Source organism: Centruroides sculpturatus, unplaced genomic scaffold (genome assembly GCF_000671375.1).
Source record: "Centruroides sculpturatus isolate CEXI.00-Female unplaced genomic scaffold, Cexi_2.0 scaffold214, whole genome shotgun sequence".
NCBI classification, from domain to species: domain Eukaryota; kingdom Metazoa; phylum Arthropoda; class Arachnida; order Scorpiones; family Buthidae; genus Centruroides; species Centruroides sculpturatus.
In genome coordinates, this window is record NW_019384569.1 from 216152 (window position 1) to 239553 (window position 23402).

The window sequence follows — 23402 nt, forward strand, 5'->3', positions numbered from 1 at the left end:
TTCTTAAAAAAAATGTTTACAATTTTAATTTTATTTTATTAATAATTTATGATTTAAATATAAAAAAAATAAATAAATAAAATAAATAAAATGAAATAAGCAGAAATTTTTATCCGTTCTTGAAAAAGCACGTGGACATTATAATAATATATTAAAAATGAATAAAGAGACGATCTTTGATCTTTATTCTACATGAAACTAAATCATTTCGGGTTCCTTTGATAGTTCTTTGGATTCCCGCGAGAGGGCGCCGTGTATTGTACCGCGCCATCTATGATGTATGGCTTGTCTTTCTGATCTACCATTCGACAACCGGAAATCACTTGACGCTTAAAGTCTCTCTAATAGATTTGTCTCTAATCCTATCTATTTCCTAATCTGTCCTTCCTAAGCAAACTATTATTATTATTATTATTTTTAATAGAAAAAAATATTTGGGTTTTTCGTTAATTTAAACAATAGATATTTATTTAAACTACTTATTAACTCTTCGAAAAATAATAAATATGAAATAATAATAATAATAATAATAATAAATACAACACTTTTGAAGTTCTTAACTTTATTAAATAAGAGGAGGAATGTCATTGTAAGAGATAAACTGATTATAACGCGCACAATGGTTGACACTGTAAGCGAATTAGAAGGAGAAGGAGAAGAGAAGAAAAAAAAAATAAAGGAGAAAAACTAGATTTTGATAAGTAACAGCTATAAAATAGTAGAACAGAATGGTAATATCTATATCCAGGGTGTCAAAAAACAAATCCAAACATTTCCCTTTTCTTATCTGCCCCCTTCGTTTTCTGGAAGGAAAAGATGAGGATTAAGCTTGGAGCAGTTCGATTGGATGTTGGCAGATAAAGCGGATCTTTGACGTGCATCCCTGATAAAAGTTAAGACTTTCTTAAACTTTCTTCGGTCATACACTTCATCTGATGCTCAGTTTCGAGACAGGTGACTTTAAGTATCGTTTCTCACTTTAACAAGCTGACAAAGTTATAAGTTTATAGAGATTTTTCCCTCTTCTTTCTTATATATATATATATATGAAGGCCTTAAGAATGTCGACTGTTTCTGTATGTGTATATGAAGTTAAACTATGTTTTCTTTAGAGGGGAGTTAGATTTCTAAGTTTAGATTAATGCTTTATTTTCAGTTTTATAGTGAGATATTTTTAATATTATTTTATTGTAGATAACTCGGTCTCGTCTTTTATCCCATCGGATTTTCACTTCCATTTATTAGAAGATTCTTTAAATAAAATAGAGAAACAAATCAGTTGATAGATTATATAGAAGAATGAAATTGGAAAAAACGAAAAAAGAAACAAAAAAATAAAAAAAAGGAAGCCACATGATCGAAAAAGTGCATAGAATATGAACTTCATTTATAATTCATTAGGATATGTGCTCGGTTATCTGGGTTTAAAGGTAAAGTAATAAAATTTTTAAAAGCAACCCAGTCGATTGGTTTCGAAAGTGGTCTAAATTTAGAATTTTTACGATTTTTCTACACGTAATGACTCTTTCAAACAATCAAATTAATTCTGAGTAATTCTGAAAAAAAAAACAACGACAATTCCATTCATTTAAATATTATTAAACAACATTAGATTTTAGTATTTATTTCTTAATAACTAAAGAACGTTCTCTCATAAACTATATTAATTTTTTTTTTTGTTTTAAAGAAAAATGATGAATAAATGCTATTTTTAAGCGCCAGATGAATCTGACAATACTTATTATTCTGAATTCTCACAGGAAGCGAATTTAACAACTGAAAGTAAAGGAAAATGCAATTTCAGGTGTGACTATCCAACTGTTTGACACCTTTAACGTATTTCTTAATATTTTTAATATCCGTTCCATCTTCTGGAGGTGTGAAGTAAGTATTTTATTATTATTATTTTTTTTCAATGAACTATTGTATCTTACTTGTAAACAAGTTGATATTCATTTTCATGATATAACAATTTAGATAATGATATTAGTAGAGATAATAGAAGAGTAATGAATACGTGAATGTCAAAATATAATTTTTATACTTCTTAGATAATGTATTTAAATCGATTATTTACGATAAGTTATATAGAAAAAAACACCATAAAGATCAGTTATAAAAAGACTTATTAACAAATGATGTGTTGTAAATAGTGGTAAACCTATTTAACTGTAATTAATAACAAAGCATAAAGTACAATACACTTCGAAGAACAATGAGACAATTCAAATATTACCACACAACTATAAATAATGGCATTTAAAACATGACATTTTACATGTTATGTGGACTATTAATGGTGACACAACTAATATTTACCATTATACAGTAAAACCTGTCTAAGGCGGAACCTGGATAAAACGGAAAAAATTAGGTAACAGGTTTTACTGTATTATTCTACATATTATATTCATACAATTATGTGTAATATAATGTGTTATTTTATATTAGAGATTATAAAATCACAATATATAGGTAAAACCTGCGTAAGCCGGAATCACACGGTACCGAATATTTTTCCGGTTTGGCAGGTTTTCGTTTTGAACAGGTTCTACAATATGCACATATCAGTCTTCTAATATTATAAATTACACATACGAGTATGTTTCAAACACATGCTTTGAAATATATTGTATGCAGTTTTGAAAATTTTATATTATCATTTATACACAGGATGCCATTAAAAATACATATATGTATATATATATATATATAACGCTTTTAAATTCGAATATATTATAAATAATTTACTACAAATAAAGGTTATAGTGTTATAGCACAACAATAGATACGAAACCTCATACAATACTTTATATTATAAAAAAATAAAATATTTCTATGTAATATATAAAATTACAGTATATAAACTGTAAAAATGAGTTTAGGCATACACGACATAATAATTTACTATAATATTTTGGCTACATATAATAACATTTTTTACATCACAAGTGACTCACTGCTAGTAAACATTTTATATGGAACAATACTTCACATTTAGTGTTTCGCTTCAAATAAAAACATCGATTTTTTTTTACTGGATAAAAAACATGTATATCAATTTTACAATATTGTTTTCTTTTTTTCATAAAAAACATTGTTATAAATATATTAAAACAGTGTTTTTGTTTTTTAAATGAAAAATGGACCCAAATTAAATATAAATTTGCTTTCTTAGTCCATCAGTATGTAGGGCCTATATTATTTACTATAATAAATTAATTTAAAGTAATTTATTGTTAGGTTAAAATCTAATTCATAATAACCTTCGTTTTTTTTATTAAATTAGAATCGTAATTAGGAATAATAGAAAAGATTACGGTCTATAGACAGGGCTTGTATGGGACGGGTCTCTTTTCCCCATTAGAGGTCCCCTTCTGTCGATTTTTTAAACAAATGAAATATGTAGAATGTTTCTTTATTAATTAATGAAAATCATTCTTAAAGATTTTGCTTTCTGTTAGTAAATATAATATTAAATTACAGGTGTTGGAAACACTACGGATCCCTAAGTTTTCTCTGAGCTCAGGGAAAAAATCCCCAGCCTTCCCCTTGTCTGTAGATTCCAACAGTGTAAGAACAGAGACGAATGTAGAAAACATTCTCATTTCTTATGTAATCTCAATGTTCAGCACTTTACACTAACAATCATCTGAGTTATTTCTAGAATAAGCAAAATATCTAACTAATTAATTACATCGTTAGATCGTTAAGCTAAATTCATCAATTTAATTAATTGAGGTATCGATTAAAAGGCCTTCTGACAGGAAGACCAATTAAGTCGTTAGTCCTCACAGTTAAGAAGGCCTCAAGAACATTTGTACGAGTTAAGAAAAAAATCGGTGGAGGTCTCAAAAAGTTATTAAGTGACTAAGGCCTCTATCGACATTCCAAAGGCCTTTTCGATTAGTATAAACTAATCGAATACATACATCAATATATTGGAGGAAGATATCGATATAGAATAATCGATAAAAACATGAATATATATATATATATATTTATAAAATCCTATTTTACATTCACATAATACATCAAGCGCAGGACATTCGAATCGAAATATTTAATGCAGAAAAATTAATAATTCTCTGTTAAAATTACGGTCATAAATATCGGAAATGTAAAATTGCGAATTCTAAATGAGCTTATTTAAATATTGAATTATAAATAATACAATACTTACACTTTAAAAGAACGAAACAAACGAATTTATACAACTATCAACTGATTACAATATACATATACAACATATACATTAATAGTAATATATTAAAGTAAAATTAGAGCATTCAATCTATAAATTTCTTATTAGAAAACGTAAAGAATTTTAAATTATAACTAATTACAGATACTCGACCCAATTCTTTACTCGTTCATTTTCCTAGTTTTATTCATAGAATGTCACCGCGATTATGAATCGAAAGCACTTAAGAGGATTACTATTTTAACTCAATAAATAAAACTTAGCAACAGATTTATCAATAGAAAACGTTCGGAAGTAGAAATTTTATTCCTAGAAAATTACCACGAGCTTGAAAAATTGATAAGTTTCGTAAAGAGAAGCAAGGGCTGCGATTTGAAAAAAGAAATTGTACACTAATAAATACCTAGTCTACGTCCCTCTCTTTGTCTGTCCGTCTGTCCTTCCTAAATCTCGAGAAAGGAGTTAGATATATAAAATTCGAGACTACGTATAGAAAGTTTAGAGGTAGAAGGTCCAGATTAACTATATATAAACTTCCCGTTTTCATCGGATGTTATGTGGTTTTAATTCAAAAATTTTCTCCTGAAAGGTGTTAGATAAATGACTGATACGACTCTATAATTAAAGGAAAAGTATGATATACAGGGGCAACACACTACTAAAGAATGTCACAATAAATAATACTCGTTATTATTATTAATTTTTTCTGAATAATAAACGAAAAAATGCCATTTTTAATAATCAAATTAGTTAATTTTGCAATTCAATCTTCAACAGATCAGCAATTCATAGAAATTGGAGTAAGCGGTCGAGCCTTAAAGATTATCAAAGACTCAACCTGTTATCATGTTACGCGATTCTTCTCACGCTCGTAAACAGTTCTTTCATTTACTCTATTTTTTTTTTCTTCTTCTTCTTCCATTCCTTTTTTTTTCTATTAAGTCGAAAACGTAAGATAGAATATCATTTCAGCTGCTTTTCCTCTCTTTAATCTACATTAATTTATGCGGAGGCCATAAGTAACTGGAGTATTTTTATCTTATTGTTTATTTATAAAGAGCGTGATGTATATCGTATCGGCATAATAATAAATGTAGTATAAACCTATGGTTGCTGGTAGTGCGTGCCCGGATTAAGTGTTTAATATGTATAATTTAGTCTATAGTTCGTTAGCATTGTAAAGACATAAATTACAGTATTGGAGGATCGAAAGTATTTTTGGGTGTAGGCTTATTTCGTGTATTACATAAATTATTTATGGCATCTAGTAATTATGTTAAAAATTTTTAACTTTCTATGTACATAAACTTATGAATTATTCATCGTGTTTAAACTTAAATATACTTAATTTAATTTCGCATCAGTTTGCTTTTGTATAGTCTTTTCTTCGTTGCTTCTTACTAAATAACAAATAAGGAAAAGAACAAATGATTGGTAACAAGAGTATTATAGTAATTATAAGATCAAGTGAGTTTTATTTACAAGGATCTTCTAGCCAGGATCTTATAGTCAAACGGTTCTTCTGGTAAGGACTCTTTTCAGACTTCTGGCCCAATTTAGGTATAGATATAAAAAAAAAATATTAGTAATGAGAAGTGAGATGAGGCCTGGAAGAAGGTGAGGCCTCCGCTACGATATACGTTAACGTCATCCTGACTCTTGTTCGAGAGACCCTTCAAAACATCTGTTACGAATAATTCATTCAGTTTCATTTCTCGCGTGTAAAGAAAAACATCTTTATTTTTGCTACATTTTTTTTATTTGAAATTTACAATGCAATTTTTGATTACTGAACGCCTTAAAAACGTAAAGACAAGACCTCTTTCGACTTCTGAAAGGCCTTAGTTACATGAATTTACGTTGATAGTTAAGAGAGTTCATGTTTAGATAACAATCAAACAAACGAAATACATTAAAAAAAAATACGTTCTTTTCTCCAAAAACACTATATAAATCACGAATTGAACAAAAATTCCCGAAATTCCTGTGATATAAATCGGATTATTCTTCCTTGCATGTTACTAAGTAACATGCAAGGGCGCGGAATTCGATTTAGACCTTATTAAACTTATGGGAAGAAAAAAATTCATGAAAAAAAATGCAATATCTACACGATTTTTTAAACTTTAAATAGAGAAACGATTGCCTGAAATTGCAAGGGACCAAAAAAAAAAGGAAAAAAAAGGTTTTTTTACGCCTTCGTATGGGTTATATCATAAAATGACGAACGATTTCTCTTATGACTATATGTCTACTGATGTCTACTGATGTCTACTCTTGATGGATGGCAAAAGTAGCCATTCGAGAATCGAAAAATGCTGATTTTGCCTTAAAAAAATAAAAAAAAATGATTTTTAAAAACATTTTTCTACATTAAATTTTCATATATTATTCCACACGAAAGCGTTAAATGATATTAAATTTATTACTTTATTATTCGAAATTTATACAGTATTTTTTTAAATTTATCTTGGTAATTTTTTTTTTAATATTTACTCAATTATTACTCAAATGATTCGATTTAAAAGGCGCTTGACTCAATTAAAGTATCGCAATAGCGATAACTTTTATGAATACGGTTAAGCAACGCCCGAAAATGGGGTCCTTTCCCTTGGCTCTGATTTCTTTTGTAAAGGGAGGATGACGTAATGTACAGTTCCCAGCTTCGTAACGCCTGCTTTCGACTAAAATAAAACGTAACAAAGAAATTACACTAAAAGTAATACTAAAAAAGAAAAAAAAACAGGACAAAACTACGAATAATACACTATAAACACTACGTTAAACACTATAAATGACAATACAAGCTGTAAATAACAACACTGAAAAAACACACTACACAATAATACACTGTAAACAATAAAAATGCGTCGTAAATAGGTTATAAAATAAAAATTTAATTAATAATCGACAAGTTGTAATGAATAATAGAACACTTTACACAATAAAAACAACATTTTTAACGTTAAAAAAAAAAATACAATATAAACAATACTTCACACGCTAGTTCGTAAATTTATGTAATGTAAATAATAATGATACAGGTGATATTTTATACTGTAAAATAACACTTAAACAACACTTTAACCGTGTATAATAGAAGAAAATAAAATGGCGTTTTTAGGAAGAAAATTTAAAGTTTCGATACGCAACAGTTAAACGTTATACAGGAAAAAAGGAAACGAGAAACGGAAGTGTCGTCTCATACGTCTCATCTTTTGAAAACTTCTGTAAAGTTTCATCCCGACCGCAAACACAGTAAACACAACATCGAATCTATACACCCCATCATACCCTATATCTAAATGGACTGGCTTACGGGAGGAGTTTAACAATATCGACCAATAGAATACACCGTTATAAAGAGATTGACGCGGTAGTGCCTCGTGTTACGTATCTGTGTTTATTTCATAGACGTGGAGAGAGATGTTGCGTGGTCATTGTAGCTAATCTCCGGTACAGAATGCCTCCTATAATCTCTGCGCTACTGATTCTAGTTGTGCATGGATGCGGTAAGCCAAACTTTCACTCTTATTTTCTACTTAGTTTTTCCTTCTTAACCTTCTTAAAATGTAATTAGTTAATTAATTATAAAGTGTCAGCAACCCGGTTAAAGTTTTCTTAATGACGTCGGTGTACCGTTTGATTAACCTTGTTAATTTAACTAATAGACTAAACGAAGCGAGTCTAGTTTTTTTTTTTTTTTTTTTTTTTACTATCCTTTTATGTCCCCCTACAGGTTTTTGGCAGAGTAAAGCTCGGAGATTTGCATCTGTTCCCCGTTTGACCTCCTTTCTTATTTAATGACGAGACCGGGCTTTTTCTCGATAACCTTGAGTTTGTGTATGTGTCTGTGCTATGCCCCCACCTTTTTTTTTTTTCATTTTATCTTTAACTGTTTTAATGGAAAACATAAATACATCCTTAGCGACGAAGATATTTAACGGAAACGTTACCATAGTTTTATCTCTCTTGAGATTGATATTTTTTTTTATATTAACTTCACGATTGTTTTTATTATTATTTTTTAAAATTATTCCTTTCTGCAATCGAATTTACTTAATTTAAAATTATCATTCTTAATCTAATACCCGAATATTTAATTATATATTTTTTTTCTCCTCCTCCTCCTCCTCTTCAGTTGTCTTTCCATTTATTTTAATCACAGTTTTAAGTTCGATAGAGATTATCTTGTTGGAAACAAGTTAAACGTTCTTTATTTATTTCCGCAATCAATTTATAATCGGTATACTTTTTTCCACTTTTTTTTTCAATATTTTAAATGCTGTTTAACGTTTTTTTTTTACTATCGAACAATTTAACGTTTCTATGTTTATTTGTAATTTGTTGATTGACCTGTTTAATGTCTCCTTTTTTTATTTTGTTTTATTTTTCTGCAATTTGTGCCAATTGATTCTTTTAATGTTTTCGCGTTTTTTTTAAAACGTAATGTATGTCAATTGACACAGCCTAACTTTTTCTAAATCAATTATTTTTTTGGTGTGTGTGTGTGTGTGTGTGTGTGCGTAATTTATATCATTTAACGTTTTTATATCGTACATAATTTATAATTCTCTTGACTTTATAACATTTTCTGCTCGTATAATATTTAATTTATTTCTCGAATCGTTAATTATTTTCGTTACCTTAACCATTTTTTTTTTTAAATGCCATTTTATTAGTTAATAAGGCGGATTTCATCGGTTTTCTATGTCGAAATTTGACACTACGGTTTCCGATGATCACGCGCTTTTTAACTACCCACCTCTCTATATAGGCCTATATATATATTCTTTTCCTTTTTTTCTTTGTTTGAAATGATTTTTAAGACACATATAAAGGATAATTTTCTCTTGGAATATCCGTTCTTAAAATCGAACAAGTCGAATCGACGGATCAGATTTCTGTAACGTTCCGTTCCATCTCTTATACAGTTCGATTGGGCCACACTATACAGTACAGTATAGATTGGGATATCCCGTCCCGTGTACCATTCAGTTTGATTTACGATTTGACCCGAGGAGAAAGAGTGCTAGAAAGAACTTTAATTTTGGTAACGGTTGGAGAGTGATGCCCATATATGCATCTATCTACGGATTTTGGAGAATTTCGTAGAAAGTTACTAAGGTTTCTATTTTATCTTTTCGGTGCTCTTCCATCCCCCCTCTCGCTCCTCTCTCTCTCTTTTTGTGTAGATATTTTTATTATCGCAGATATTTTATCCATTGCAATAATATGTCCTCCCTCTTAACACTTCACTAATTCTCACCCCCGAGCAGTTTATAGTAAGATAAGTTTATACACACACATTTTTACCGTTAAAAATAAAAGGTTGTGTGTTTAAAGTTATAAATAATTTAAGTATCGTACGCTTTACATAATCTTAATTACGCTTTAAACTACTTTATACTTTGATATAACCCATTTACGTGTCGTCGTAACACTGTATAATTTATGTAGAAAGCGTATCTATAACAGGGGAAGGGAATGTTTTTTTTTTTATTATTATTATTTTAGTTAAAAGAAAACAAAAAGAATTAAATTTTTATAATAAATAAAATTCTATTTTTGTCGATTTTAATAAAGAAAATAATTTAAAAATTAAAGTTTTTTGTAGAAATTAATTTTTCTTTTAGTTTTTGTCAAATGTAACTTCGAGGTTTACGTGTATTTAGTTATGTTATGTGGCAGCTAGTTAATTAAATTTAAAAATAAGTAAATTTTTGGTTAAATTAAAATATCTAGATGTAAAAAAATGATTAAATTTTACTAAAAAACGTTACGTTTTTTTTCCCTCCTTCTTCTTCTTCCTCCCCTTTTTTTAAATTGCCCAATTGAAATAATTTATATACAAAATCGGATATGTTAATTTATTAGAATCAAATGTATATTAAATTTAGAAATAAATAATAATAAAAAAAATCCCTTCATAAATTACATTTTTTTTCCTTAAAAAGTTGCAAAATTTGAAGAATTTCTCGTTGATATATATATAAAAAAATAAGTGCTTCATCTGGCTCCCGGCCAAGGTTAATAACAAAAATTTTATTCTGTTATACGAAAGGTATATCATAAGGGAAAGTGGAAAAAGATGGTAGAAACTCAAAGGATTTTTATTGTCGACGGTGCTGTTTTTCCACATTTCATTAATAATATAAGAAGTTAAGTCTGACATGCAGCGTACATGTATATTATGGAATAGAGGCGTAGAAATGTCATTTGTTGTGTTGGAAGTGAGTGTTCGGTTGAGATTTTTTCTGTCCCACTAAAGCCACTCACGTTGCAAATGATTTCACTTTCTATCTCGTGCGCTCCTTTTGTTTATGCAATTTACAAATATAAACATCTTCTTGTATATTTATCACATTAGAATTCTGTAGTAATTTTGAAAAATTCCTCGACAACTTCTTTCACGCCAATTGTTTATTATTATTATTATTATTATTATTATTTTCTTAAATATATTTACCATATAAAATATAAATATTTCCTCAGATTTTTATAATTTGATATCAAAAAATATATATATATTTTGAGAGGGGAGAGGAGAAATAATATTTTTTAAAATACATACTGTACTGTTACTTATTTTTTCATTGGATGCTTTCGCGTTACGTCGTGTTCTCCGCATCCCGTAACGTGTTGGGGATGCGATATCGAATTTCTTTAACTTTTAAATTGTAATAGCTTTCGTTTTCGGCTTTGGTTCCTTATCGGGGAGTGTATTTTTTGAAGCTTTTTCTTATTTTCCATACACGAAACATCCGGTGGAAGAATGGATATTATTGTATGAAAATAACGAAAATCTAACCTTCAAAACAGTAAAATATTGTCATTTTTTTTTTTACTGTTTAGTTACGTTACGTTATTGCATTGTCACTCGTACATGCATAGTAACGCGCGCTTTTGTATACGAAACCAGAAACACACATACTCTGTATACGTAACAATACAGAAAAACACACAAATAGAAATATATAAATAAGTTATATAGTAGGAACTTCATATAAACAGAAACACATAAACATTAAATAACTCAAAAACACAGATGTAAACGTACGAAAACCAAAACACACTAGATTTATTACGTATTTAACACGTAACACTTCTTCATCAGTGACGTTTTCGGGAATAAAAATATATATATTCTGGAACGAGAAAAAACGTTCTAGAAAATTAACACTTTCTAGTACAAGAAATATTATAATTTATATAGAAAAACATTACATTTATCTTAATTTAGGCTATAGACTATATAACAGATGAATAAATAAAACAGAATAATAATAATAATAAAAATTGTGTATGTTCTAATTGAAATTTTCGAACTTTTTGAATATTTCAGATATTTATTTTTGAATAATTTACATTGTAAGAAATGATTTAGTATACATTTCGCATCAATCATAAATCTCTATATTTGAAAAATTGTATTGGCAAACACTTCGAAAATTCGAGGAAAGATTCTTAATAACCAAAGACAAGCGAATAGAAGTAGAAAAGAGTAAACTCGATTTTCTTTCGCTATGTACTTTATATATGATGCAAAAAACGTTGAATTATTAATTCTCTAGGCAAAATCGACTTTTTATATAATTTCAACACTGTACCACACGTGTGACGTCATAGCCGTCGATATTATCTATGACGACACGCGACAACTATAATTATGTATTTTGTATGGAGGACGTCGCGTATCATCGTTCGAATACGTAACGAGAATGATTAGTAACTCGATTCTTAACGCGTAATAAAGTAAGCGAATGCGTAACTTGTATAGAGGAATATTACACTATTAATTGTCCCCAATATAAGGTGATTGATAATAAGATTTTTGCGTGATTTTTCCTTTAGTGATGGGTGAAAGCGTTTTGATCTCTTTAATAAATGTTTTAGAGCTTTTTTTAAACTCTATATTAATCACTGAACTATTAAAAGAACCATTTAGAGTAATTATGAACACCGGACGTGTTTGATTCCTATTGATAAATGAGTTAAAGAGAGGTTAACAAATAGATTGTCAAAGATATGACCCGTGTTAAATCGAATGTTAGTCTGTTATAGAAGAAATTTTGGGAAGGATGCCATAAGTTTGAATTAGATTTTTAGATAGGTAGAAGGAAAGAAAAGCTTTGCATATTTTGTAGTAAGTTTAAAGATGTGCAATATTTGAGTAAGCAATAAAATTTATCTCCCGGATTTACATGTTTTTTGAAAACAAAACATCAAATATTTTTTCTATTGTTTAGTGTATATATTCAAATAATGTTTTTTTTAATCTTTTTTTTAAAAAAAATCTTATAAAGATATCTCTTTATAACGTAGATTTATTTGCTCAGTTATTATAAGACAATCGGAATAAGGATATAAAATTGTATATTAACAGGGGGTAGGAGCATATACTGCGTATCAGAAATTCGCGTATTGACATGGTATTTTATATATAACCTATATAAGCCTACTGTGTGTATATTAGGGGGTAGGGGTTCGACTTTGGTGCTATTCACTATATAGGGGTCCGATATACGGGATCAGCAATAAGGAGTGTAGAAGAGCCACAGTTTGACCATCATAGTAGTTATATGCATTTTGTAATAATAATAATAATGAAAAATATTAAAAACATTAATTTATGTTTATAATCAGATCCTTAGATGTATACTTTATATATAAATTGTAATAGACGAGTCAATTGTGCATTTTCACAGAAGGAACAATGATTTTAAATCAGTTATACCGATAGTGTCCATACTTTAGTCTCCTTACCAAATTCGACCCGTGAACATTCAACAAATCACTTATAAACTGATAGAAAGAGGCCTACTTAAAGTATTTATGGCCCGTCTACCTACGACTTATAAGCATTTTGGCCCGGTAATCAGTTATACGATAGAGACACAGTATGAAAACAAAGACATCTTCATGAATAATTTGTCCCTTCCATTTCTATTATAATAATAAATTTGTAATAAATTTAAAAGCATATCGTGAAGCCCTAAGTTGTACTGTATCTTGTTTAGCTCATGTATAAATCCTGCAGTTGCTGTCTAATCTTAAAGTTTGCTTATTGTATTTCAAATACATAACTGTAATTTATGTAACTAGCGCTAAATACAGATCTATAATAATTAAAACTTTCACTACAAATAATGGCTTAAAAGTCTTTTAATAGTTTATAGTTTGTAAGCAGAATGGCTCTTTTACATGTACAGAAAATAAATAGTTTACATTCTAAGATGAATTATTTACATAAATTTTATTAAATATTTCACACGTGTATTCTGTAATAATAAGTGAATTGTTTTACTTATTATTACAGAATTTGTTTGTGAGTATGAGTTCTTATTATATTAATGCAGATTAACACTTCGTAATTAATCTTTTAAAATGAAAAATTATCAGTACAAATCATCATATTTTCTAGAGCTAAACACGTGGAAGATGTATATTTAGCTCTCCTGTCAAATAAATTATACAAAATTTCCCTTAATTTCATTTTATTTTCATATTTTATGAATATTCAGAGTAAATTATTTTTCTTAATCTTTTACATTTCTAACAATTACTTAACACTGTATTTTTACTTATGGAGTGTTAAATCATTTACCGCATAATTAATTTGAATGGGAGGAGGGGGAAACAGGAAAAACTTGTAGGGAAATTATTGGATAGATAAAGAAGAGAAAGAAGCATCAGAGAAATTAATGGACTAACACAAACATTAAATCAATTAACAAGAATCGATCACGTATTTATGGTCTTAATTCCATAGAGATTTGGAAGTTGACCGCAGAAACAGGTTGGCAAAATGCATCATTTGTCTAATATACCGAAAGATTTTTATGTGCTACAACATACGCATTACACGAAAAATCCACAGAGAGAATATTTAAACTGGTTTTCCAATATGGTAACTAGAAAAGTCGTTAGTATTCATAAAAGGAGGTAATAAATAATGTAATAGAATATGACAAGCTATGCTGTTAAAGAGTAAAAGTATTTGTGATTTATGATTCAAAGCGAGCTCTCTCTTTTATTATACGATGCTAAATTTTATCTCGGAATTAATAATGAACATTCGATACAGAATAAAAATTTTAAAATTCATACAATTGATAAATACATAATCACTCGGTAAGCAAACTACAGTAGACCCCCCTATAACACGGGTTCCTATAATTACGATTCCTATAAGATGGCGAAAAAATTGCGACGGTATCTGTACAAACCTGGTAAAAAAACTCCTATAATTCGGTAAAACGTCATCGGGCAGCCGAAATACTTTCTGCCGTCCAGCGCCACGCTACAGAGAATTTAGGCGGGTAAATTGAGTTTACTATCGTCTGTACAGCATTATATATAAATTATATATAAATTAGTTACTGTACAATAATTATATATTAATTATATATAAATTAGGTACTGTATATACAATTATATATTAACTTAATTTATTGTAACTTTATTATAATTATATATATACTTTCCGCTGTCCAGCGCTACGCTACGGAGAGTTTAGGCGAGTAAGTTGTTTACTATCGTCTGTACAGTATGTAAATTAGGTACCGNGAGTGAGAGCTGCGTTGCAAGGTGTATAGTTTTCCATACACAGAGAGGGAGAGTGAGTGAGAGAGAGAGAGAGAGAAGATTGAAGTACTTCCGGGTTTGTGTGCTCACACCTGTTTCCGGCGGTATGGAGGACCATTGAAATGTCCTTTGAACGGAATAGGTAAGTCTCATTGTACTCGGTATTACTTGTCCGGATAGGGGCAGGAGCGAAGACTGTTGTTAGTGTCACATGGTTTTGATCTGAAAGGGAACGCTTTGATGGTTTCGCTAAACCCATTGAAAAGAACTGAAATGAAACGATAATAGTCGTAGGATTAATGTTTGCCGAGTTATCGGTACCTTAAACGAAGCTTTCATAACATTTACGAGAGGTGCGACATACTACTTCTGCTCTATATAATGTTATATAGCTGATATGCTTTATTTAAACGTAAGCATTAATAATTACAAAACTATAAATTTATATATATTATTATTACGCGTAATTATTACGTAACAGAATAAATTTATTATTCATAAGTATTATTACATTAACAAATATTGTTTCGTAATAAAAATAACTATAATAATTAATTATTAAATTGACCTCACTAATTGTTACATCACACAACCGATAATTATTAAACTTACAGTATTAATTGTTACGTCATACCAACTTAATTATTACACGACAGAACAGAAGTATTATGAATAATTACGTGGAAAAGTAATTGTTTCGTCATAGAATTAGTTATTAAGTAATAGAAATAATAATTATTAATCATTTCAGGTATGAAAATATTCAAAAAAAAAAATCAATTCAGAAACTGATTTTAAATTCAAATTAATTCAATTTTTAAAAACTAATAAAAAAAATAATAATAATAAATTAATTTTATAGGCATTATATATTCCTATTATTAAAGATTTTCTAGAAATGATTACTACTAGACTTAATAAAGTTTAAGAGATTTACTGAGGAGTTTATTTATAATTTACTTTAATATCGGTATTGAATTTTAATATTTATTCAAGTCTACATTCTGTGGGGCAAGAAGTAAAGTTAATTTGAAATGGAAATATCCAACCGTCGGCTTAGGAACGTTGCCGAATGACGTCACGGAAAATACAAGGCACGGGCCACGCTACAAAATAAATCGCCTTCTTTTGTCAATATCCAGGATAAAGAATGAAAGTTTAATGTTCAGTTTCTCGCATCAACTTCCTTTGTGAAATATGATTATACTTTTAGTTTTATTCTGTAGCCAGTTTACTAGTCCGGTTACTTCTACAGTAACCAGGCTGCTGTTGGTGTTGTTACTGCTACAACTATAACACCACTACTACTACTACTACTACTACAGCAAGATTATTTCTTCTTTAATAATTAATCTCTGCGCGCATCCGGATACTTAGTCGTCGTTTTATTTTTTTCCTTCTAATCCCTTTAGTTTTAGTCAACCGCTCTCTTTTAATGTTGTATGGGTCGAGGTGTTTTCTGCAATTAAGATAAATACATTTCCATTCCCTTTTTAAATTCATCGGATATGGATGATTTTGTGTTTGTATATACTGTATTTGGGAATTTAAATTGATTTTCGTATGATATCACCGGCAAATGATATAATGGAAAACACGACAACCCCTATTTAGATTGAGTAATGCATGATTATAACGAATATCTGTCTAAATTCCCTTAATGTCTTTCAAAGTTTTTGGGGACTTCTAATGATTTTTATTCTTTTGCGTGAAGTTTTTTTCTTTTATAATTCATTTGTTTATACGTTTACACGCTTGACACCTTAAATAAAAACTTTAATATATAATATTTTAAGCATTAAAAAACTATAATTTTCTTCTTCGTCTTGATAACAATATAGTGACTTTCTCTACAAGTTTACCACCTCTTGGTTTACTTATTTCATGATATTTCTGTACGTTAGCAACGATAGCGTAACCAGGGAGGAGCCTGACCCTCTTATTTTCTCAAATAAATAAATACAGGTAAAAATTTTAAAGTGACAAACTGCATATACACGTGTATAAGTTTACTCTTTATCCACAGCATCCGAATTAAAACATGAAAACTTATATCAACCCCAATACTACAGGGGTAATGAATGTAAGTTTTTCATATTCTAATTCGAATTTGACAGCTTATATCCAATTAATTTGAAGGAAATTTAAGTTATAAAAGTAACTGTTGATTAGTGATATTGATTTTAAACAGGCTCGAGGAAGAAATTTTAAAGATAATAGGGAATCTTTATCCGACTTTATAACGGATTCATTAAAGCATTGAAATCGTATTACATCTGTTTGTTGTTAATGTAGCTGGATCCTCGTAACACAGATGTCAAGCTTATGGCTATTGTCGCTCCGGTTGTATCTGATAGTATCATTGCCAGTAGCGTCACGTGTCGATGTCGTCACCGAACTAAACGTTCGATAAATCTACTAGGTAAACGGTACTTTTGCCAATATGCTTCCGGTATGAATCAACCTTACCTCTAAACGAAAGATTTATTTAGATTGCGAGTAACGAAGCGCGAGGCGATTGTAAAGAGAGATACGTTACAAAACTACGACAACTAGTTCCTATTTTTTTAACATTATCGAAGCGAAATTAATGAAGAATAGTATATTCGATTGATAGCGCGAACGATATTGATTAATATATATATATATATTTATGGCCCCTCGGTAATAAATATTTAGCTTTTTTTTTAAGTTGGAAGACTTACCTGTTGCGTGCGAAGCGACTATCGATAATTGCGGTCACGTGAACAAATTTGTGGTATTGAAGATAAAAATAATAATAACGAGGTTATATATATACATAAAATAATATAATAATAACAATAGATAATGTGTTTTCTTTCGTCTATACCGTAAAGAAAAGCTTAAAGTACCAGTCGACCCCCCCTATAACACTGTTGATTATTCCGTTTTATATGAATTCCATGTTGTACGAGTCACTTAGATTTTACAAATACGTGTGCCTGGTTGTGAACGGTTCATTTATTTGTAAAATCTAAGTGACTCGTACAACATGGAATTCATATAAAACGGAATAATCAACAGTGTTATAGGGGGGTCGACTTGTATGTACTCAAAATGGCTTTCGTGTAATAAAAATTAGATAATTATCATCGTAATACGATAAAAACATGGCGCTTAAAAGTTTAAAAGAAGAAGAAGAAGAAGAGGGGGAGAATTTGATATGAAAAATTGAAATATTTAAATATTTAAACTTCTCAGTTGATACGTAGCTGCATCAAATATTTTGCATCCTGTCGTTTCAAATAGACTTATCCATAATCTCGTTTTCAACTTTAATTAAAAATTGACTAACTTTGCACGAATGCAGGCACACGGAAAAGAAAAATCGATATTTTCTATAACCTGAAATGTTCCGTTAAATATATTCAAAATACGTTTTGGAAAAAACTTCATTTTTTTTCCTTCTTATCCCATGTATTACGGGATGCATTTTGTATCAGGAGTTTGTCTTTCCGGGTTCGTCTCATAAAATAGACATATCCACAGCAGCAGCTACCTAATCTCGGTAGGATGCTGCAAACGATAAACACCAGGAAATAGACTAAGATTCGATAGCCCAAAGCCGGTCAACACGTCTCGAGTAAAATAATTATTGGTTAATTATTATTTTTTTTTGTAAGCTTGGAGGTTCTTAAATCCATTGGAAACACTGTCTACTGTATTTTTTTTATTATTGAATAAATTATGTTAATTAACTCTCTCTTGAAAAGGGGAATAAGACCAGATTAAGGCATTTATTTTTACTTCATAAGGTACGAGAGAGAGAGAGAGTTTTATTACACGATATGTCGTCGCCTCGATCTCTAGCTTTATGACTCGACTCATGTCCTTTCGTGGTCTGAAATTTAAAACCCTAATCCGATTTAACATCCCTGATCTAGAACCAAATACTGTCTTTTATGATCCATTTCCTGTTGACCAATAGAGAAAGGGATGCCGATTGGTGAATACAATGTCCGTGTCGCTACATGATCCAATAGCGAGTAAACGCGTGGACGTAAAACTTCGACTTTTATTGGATCGAGTTTAGTGATGTAATCTAGATTTTTCTACCCTTTTTATTCATTGGTAGGAGAGTTATTGATTATAATTAGTGGATACGAACGTTGTACTTTGTCGGCCCGTTTATTGAAAAGCAATGTTGGTTGAATATGTCGCGTGCATTTATGGTTTATGTGCACTTTTGTTGATGATAATGCCTTTTTTTTTCCCTTCTTCCCTCCTCCTTTCGATCTAGTCTAGAGAAAATGCACAAAGTTTTAAAATAACACGAACTTAAACAACAAAGTTCACTAACTTAATTGAAGCCAAAAATAGAGATAAAGCATTAACTAGAATCTTCCATTGTCTGTCTTTCACGCTCTGTATTATAGAAATATTCATTATAAAAATTTAATTAATTTAAATTCTTTTTCTTAAATAGATTTTTGTCTGTCTTCTACTCATTGTCTGTCTTTCACGTCACTACAAAGAATGAAAACATAGCGTAGTTTAATACTGTTAATGAAACTTGCTTATAATTTATAATATTTTAGAATAAACTAGATTTTGTAATTAATATATTAAAGCAGTTTTAGTTATGATATGTGATTTATAAATGCAATTTTCATTATTTATATTTATTATTATGTACGATCAGAAAATAAAAGAGTTATCACGTACAAAGCAGTGATTAAAACAGTGATGAAGTTGTCAAATTTTAATTGCACTTTATATAAATCTTGTTAGACTTCATCTTAACACAACAGAAGCTTTATAAGCGAATGTAACATAAGAAAAACATAAAAATAATAAAACTATGATGATTAATGGCTACAAACTGACTGTTGAAGATGATTTGGACTGGCGATAACTTAATATCAATATTTTTATTATCAAATATAAGTATATGTAAGTGCTTGGACAGTTATTAACTTATAAACTTTATAAAAAAAATATTCGTTTCCAAAACTCTTCGTACTAGTAGGGTCGTTGCTAAAAGCGAAACAGTTTCGGGGGCCCTCGGGAGAACAGAATAAAAGATCTGCCACAACGAACATCCGGTTCTGATCGTCTTCCATTGAAAAAAAAAGAGCAGTAAAAAGGGGGAAAATACTAATTTTATTCAATCGACTTGACAAGGTCGGACGACTGACGTCACGTGGTGAGTCAATTCTCTTATGACGTTTACAAAAGTTGTGTTAGTTAACGTCTTCCGTAAACTCTCGTTTTGACTTTGGGAGTCATCCTCGTTATTCATCATAATGTAGTCAATTATGCCGTTAGAGTTGTAGATCCGGTGGTCAAATTTACAAATGCACTCTCTCGCTATTAGTTTCGTGTCGTTAATCGTGACGTAGATTGTATAGAGGTAGTATAGTTTCATTGCATTATTGCTCGCGTACAGTACAGTACGTTACACTCAACACATGGCCATCTACAGCAAACTTAACAAATCTGGATAGCTTTTTTTTTTTTTTGTCAATATGCGAGGAGTATTCTTCCATTCTTTTTTTTACCCCTTTTCTCCCTCCCTTCCTACTTTCTTCTCTCTACTATATCAGATCCGAAGTAGTACGTGTATCACCTATAGGGGTTCTCGGGTAAACGATTTCTCACCTTTTATTTTTCTGTCGATACTCTCTACCTTGGAGTCTGTCGGGATAATTCGGCCAGAAAATTGTTTCCGTTTTGGATCGTCTTGTCCAAAGAGTTGATCTGTGCAGGACGTGACTCGACTTCCACACTGGCTTAATTTCTTCCACTTCTCTTATCGAATATAACTTCTGACACGTTGATATCTTTTTTTAAATCGAAAGCCTACTGTCTCCAGCTGTGAAGATATAGGTCCGATATAAATTTTGATTTGTAAAATTATGATAAATTTGCATTATTCAAATCCCAAATACTACTACTATTTTTATAAATTGAGAATTTTCTTCCTAGTTTTAGGTATGTGTTAAGTCCCTCGAGGGCATAATTAGATCACATCAATGGTTAGAATCAGGACTTGTTGTGATTTTAGTTATAACATATAATAGGGCCTTTCCCTTTACCTTGTTAATCTATAGCTTAGGGCCTTAATGAGGCCCTAAGCTATAGATTAACGAGGGCCTTAAGTTACCTGTTTAGCTTATGTGTAAAATCCGTTCCTCGTTAGAATATATGGTTAATTTATATATTGTAATTAAAGATATAACAGGCTCTGTTGTTAAAGTATCATTAATTAAAGTAGCTATATGAATATATTTCTTAGACTTTTTGCTTGTAAATTTAATAAATAAATAATTAAATTATTTATATATTTATTTATAAAAATCATTAAATCGATTTGTAATTAGTTATATAACTAATCTTATACACTTTAGAACTAATCGAACAGACTAATTCAACNTATAGTTCTCGAAATGTATAAATATATATATATATATATATTTTTTACAGTTAGGTCTGCTATTCAGAGACGGCCATTACCTATTTCCTGATCAATTTCGTTGGCCCATCATGAATAAATTGGTAGAGAGTGATGTTAAAAGCCACGCGCAATCGATACGAAAACCGCCGTGTACTGTATACAGTACACCCCGCAGACTTAACAGGTGTACGCATCTAGTTGCGGTTGAATTTTCCATACCTTTATCTTTGGTCAGTAACGAATCGTTGAGCAAAGTTCATCACTTATGCAAAATAAATTACATAAAATGTGCATAGGTGATTTAATATGCAGCATATTCATAACAGAACTCGGAAATATCAAAGCAAATATTTTCAATTATTAATAAAGGAATAGTTAGAAATTGTTAAGTAGTATTCCTATCGTAATTATGTTTTAAAATATAATGCGATAGAGCTACAGTTTCGGTTGTATTTTAACAAAGTTATTGATAGTGTTGCAATTTTTTTTTTTATTATTTTTATCTGAAAAATAAGTATTAAACTGGGTCACGTTAATAAGCAGGTGGTTTTGAACGCTTCGGCAGTATATATAAATTATTTCTCAACACGTAAAAATAATAATTTATCGAGTTAAAGATTTCTTGATCTATTCTACAAAGTTTGTTGCCATATCAATATCCAGAGTTGAGACATTTTTTTTTTTTTATTATGCGCTTTAACTGATGCAATCGATTCTACTTACTTCAATAAAAAAAGGGCGATTTTTGGGGGGTTAAGTTAGAACGTCTGTGCTGAAAAAATATCAAAATGAGTCTTTTGTAAGAGACTCTTTTTTTTTGTATCTCTCGTCACCAGCTCAGAAGCGTGGAAAGTCCTTTTCTATCACAAGAAAAGGATGTCGTCCCCCCGAACCTATTGTAAAAAGTTTAATTCTTTTCCAAATTCAATAACGGAAATGGGGGAGATTTCGTACAAGAAAGTTTCTCGTAAGGAAGTCGTGCATTACTACAAAAAATTTGACTATAGTTTGTGTAGTAATCAATCCGTAGTTATGAGAAGCATCGTTTTTGGTTGTTGCACGGTTAACAAATCAAAACTAAATCACCATTTTTTTTCTTTATTTATTTTTTCTTTCTTTTCCCCCCTCCCTCGTTCACTTCAGACAGTAAATGTCTTTGTGTGAACATCTGCTATATGGTACTGTCTGCCATTGTCACGTCTTAAGGTTACAAACTATAATAAATTTGACTAGACCTCGTTTATTAGTCTAGAAAAGTTTAAGTAATTAAACTCTTATTATTTGTTTAATTTTAAAAGTCGATACCATACAAATGGCTACCTTCATTTCGTCTATAAATAAGGATTTAAATAGGGTAAGGAAAACACAATGAGAAATCCGTCAAGTAAATTATTGCGGCAGATGTTTAAACTTTCTACGGTTTATAAATTAATATGGCTGACATCCGTTATAGGCCATCTGTTTATATACTTACTCTATGACGTCACGAGAGTCGTTGTTCCGCTACCTGAGCACCACGTCGTGTTGCCAGTTGCCATCTGGTATATGTTTTGAATCCTGTTTATTATTATTATTATTATTTTTTTTTTATTCGGGGTTTTTTTCCTTCTAAGTTTGTACACTAATTATAGACTTAACAACGAAGGAAATTTTTAGATTTTTAATTAAAGGAATAAGCTGCTGTTTCTTTATGCGTGGTATATATATCTGTTCGCGTGTTAGTACGAATTGGTAGGCCTGTAACGTCCATACTAGGAAGCTAGTATGATGAATTTATTAATGTATAAAATCAATAGTGAACTGTTCGATATCATTACGTGGAAATATGTGATGATAATATTAGAAAGTAAGATTTTAGAATCCATATTAAAGAATAATTTCGAAAGATTAAGAAATACTTTCTATGTATATATAAAGAATTTATTTTTGGAAATATTGTATGTATTAGAAATGCCAATGAGATATTTTAGAAGCTGTACAAGTAAATGTAATATTATCATATTCCTTTACAAATACAGTACTACATTATACTTATAATATTAATCTAATTTTAACTACTGAAGTGCAGTGCATGTTTCCATGTATCATTTTATAATAATTGTATATATTTGCATGTATAACAATTACAATAATTGCTAATTAAATATCAAGATGTATTATATACAGTATATTCCTTGACATGTAATTATTATG

At 29.8% G+C, this 23402-nt stretch overlaps 1 protein-coding gene and 1 long non-coding RNA gene across 4 annotated transcripts in view; one reads left to right on the plus strand and one right to left on the minus strand.

Moving 5' to 3' along the window:
• Positions 1 to 23402, plus strand: part of LOC111624122 (heparan sulfate glucosamine 3-O-sulfotransferase 5-like) — a 50575-nt gene that overhangs the window by 19108 nt on the left and 8065 nt on the right. The window contains exons 1-2 of one of the 3 annotated variants that reach the window (XM_023366907.1): positions 1361 to 1430; positions 1688 to 1884. Coding sequence is in view for 1 of the 3 variants with exons in the window: in XM_023366906.1 (XP_023222674.1) it covers positions 7712 to 7716 (5 nt within the window). In the remaining 2 variants the exon portion in view is untranslated. Of the gene's footprint in view, positions 1 to 1360; positions 1431 to 1687; positions 1885 to 7591; positions 7717 to 23402 lie in introns of those variants that run through there. The other 2 variants (XM_023366908.1, XM_023366906.1) reach the window with 2 other exon arrangements.
• Positions 6682 to 7407, minus strand: LOC111624123. The gene is made up of 2 exons (XR_002756520.1): positions 7358 to 7407; positions 6682 to 6888 (listed from the first exon to the last, which is right to left on the minus strand). It is a non-coding gene; the product is annotated as an uncharacterized LOC111624123 (long non-coding RNA).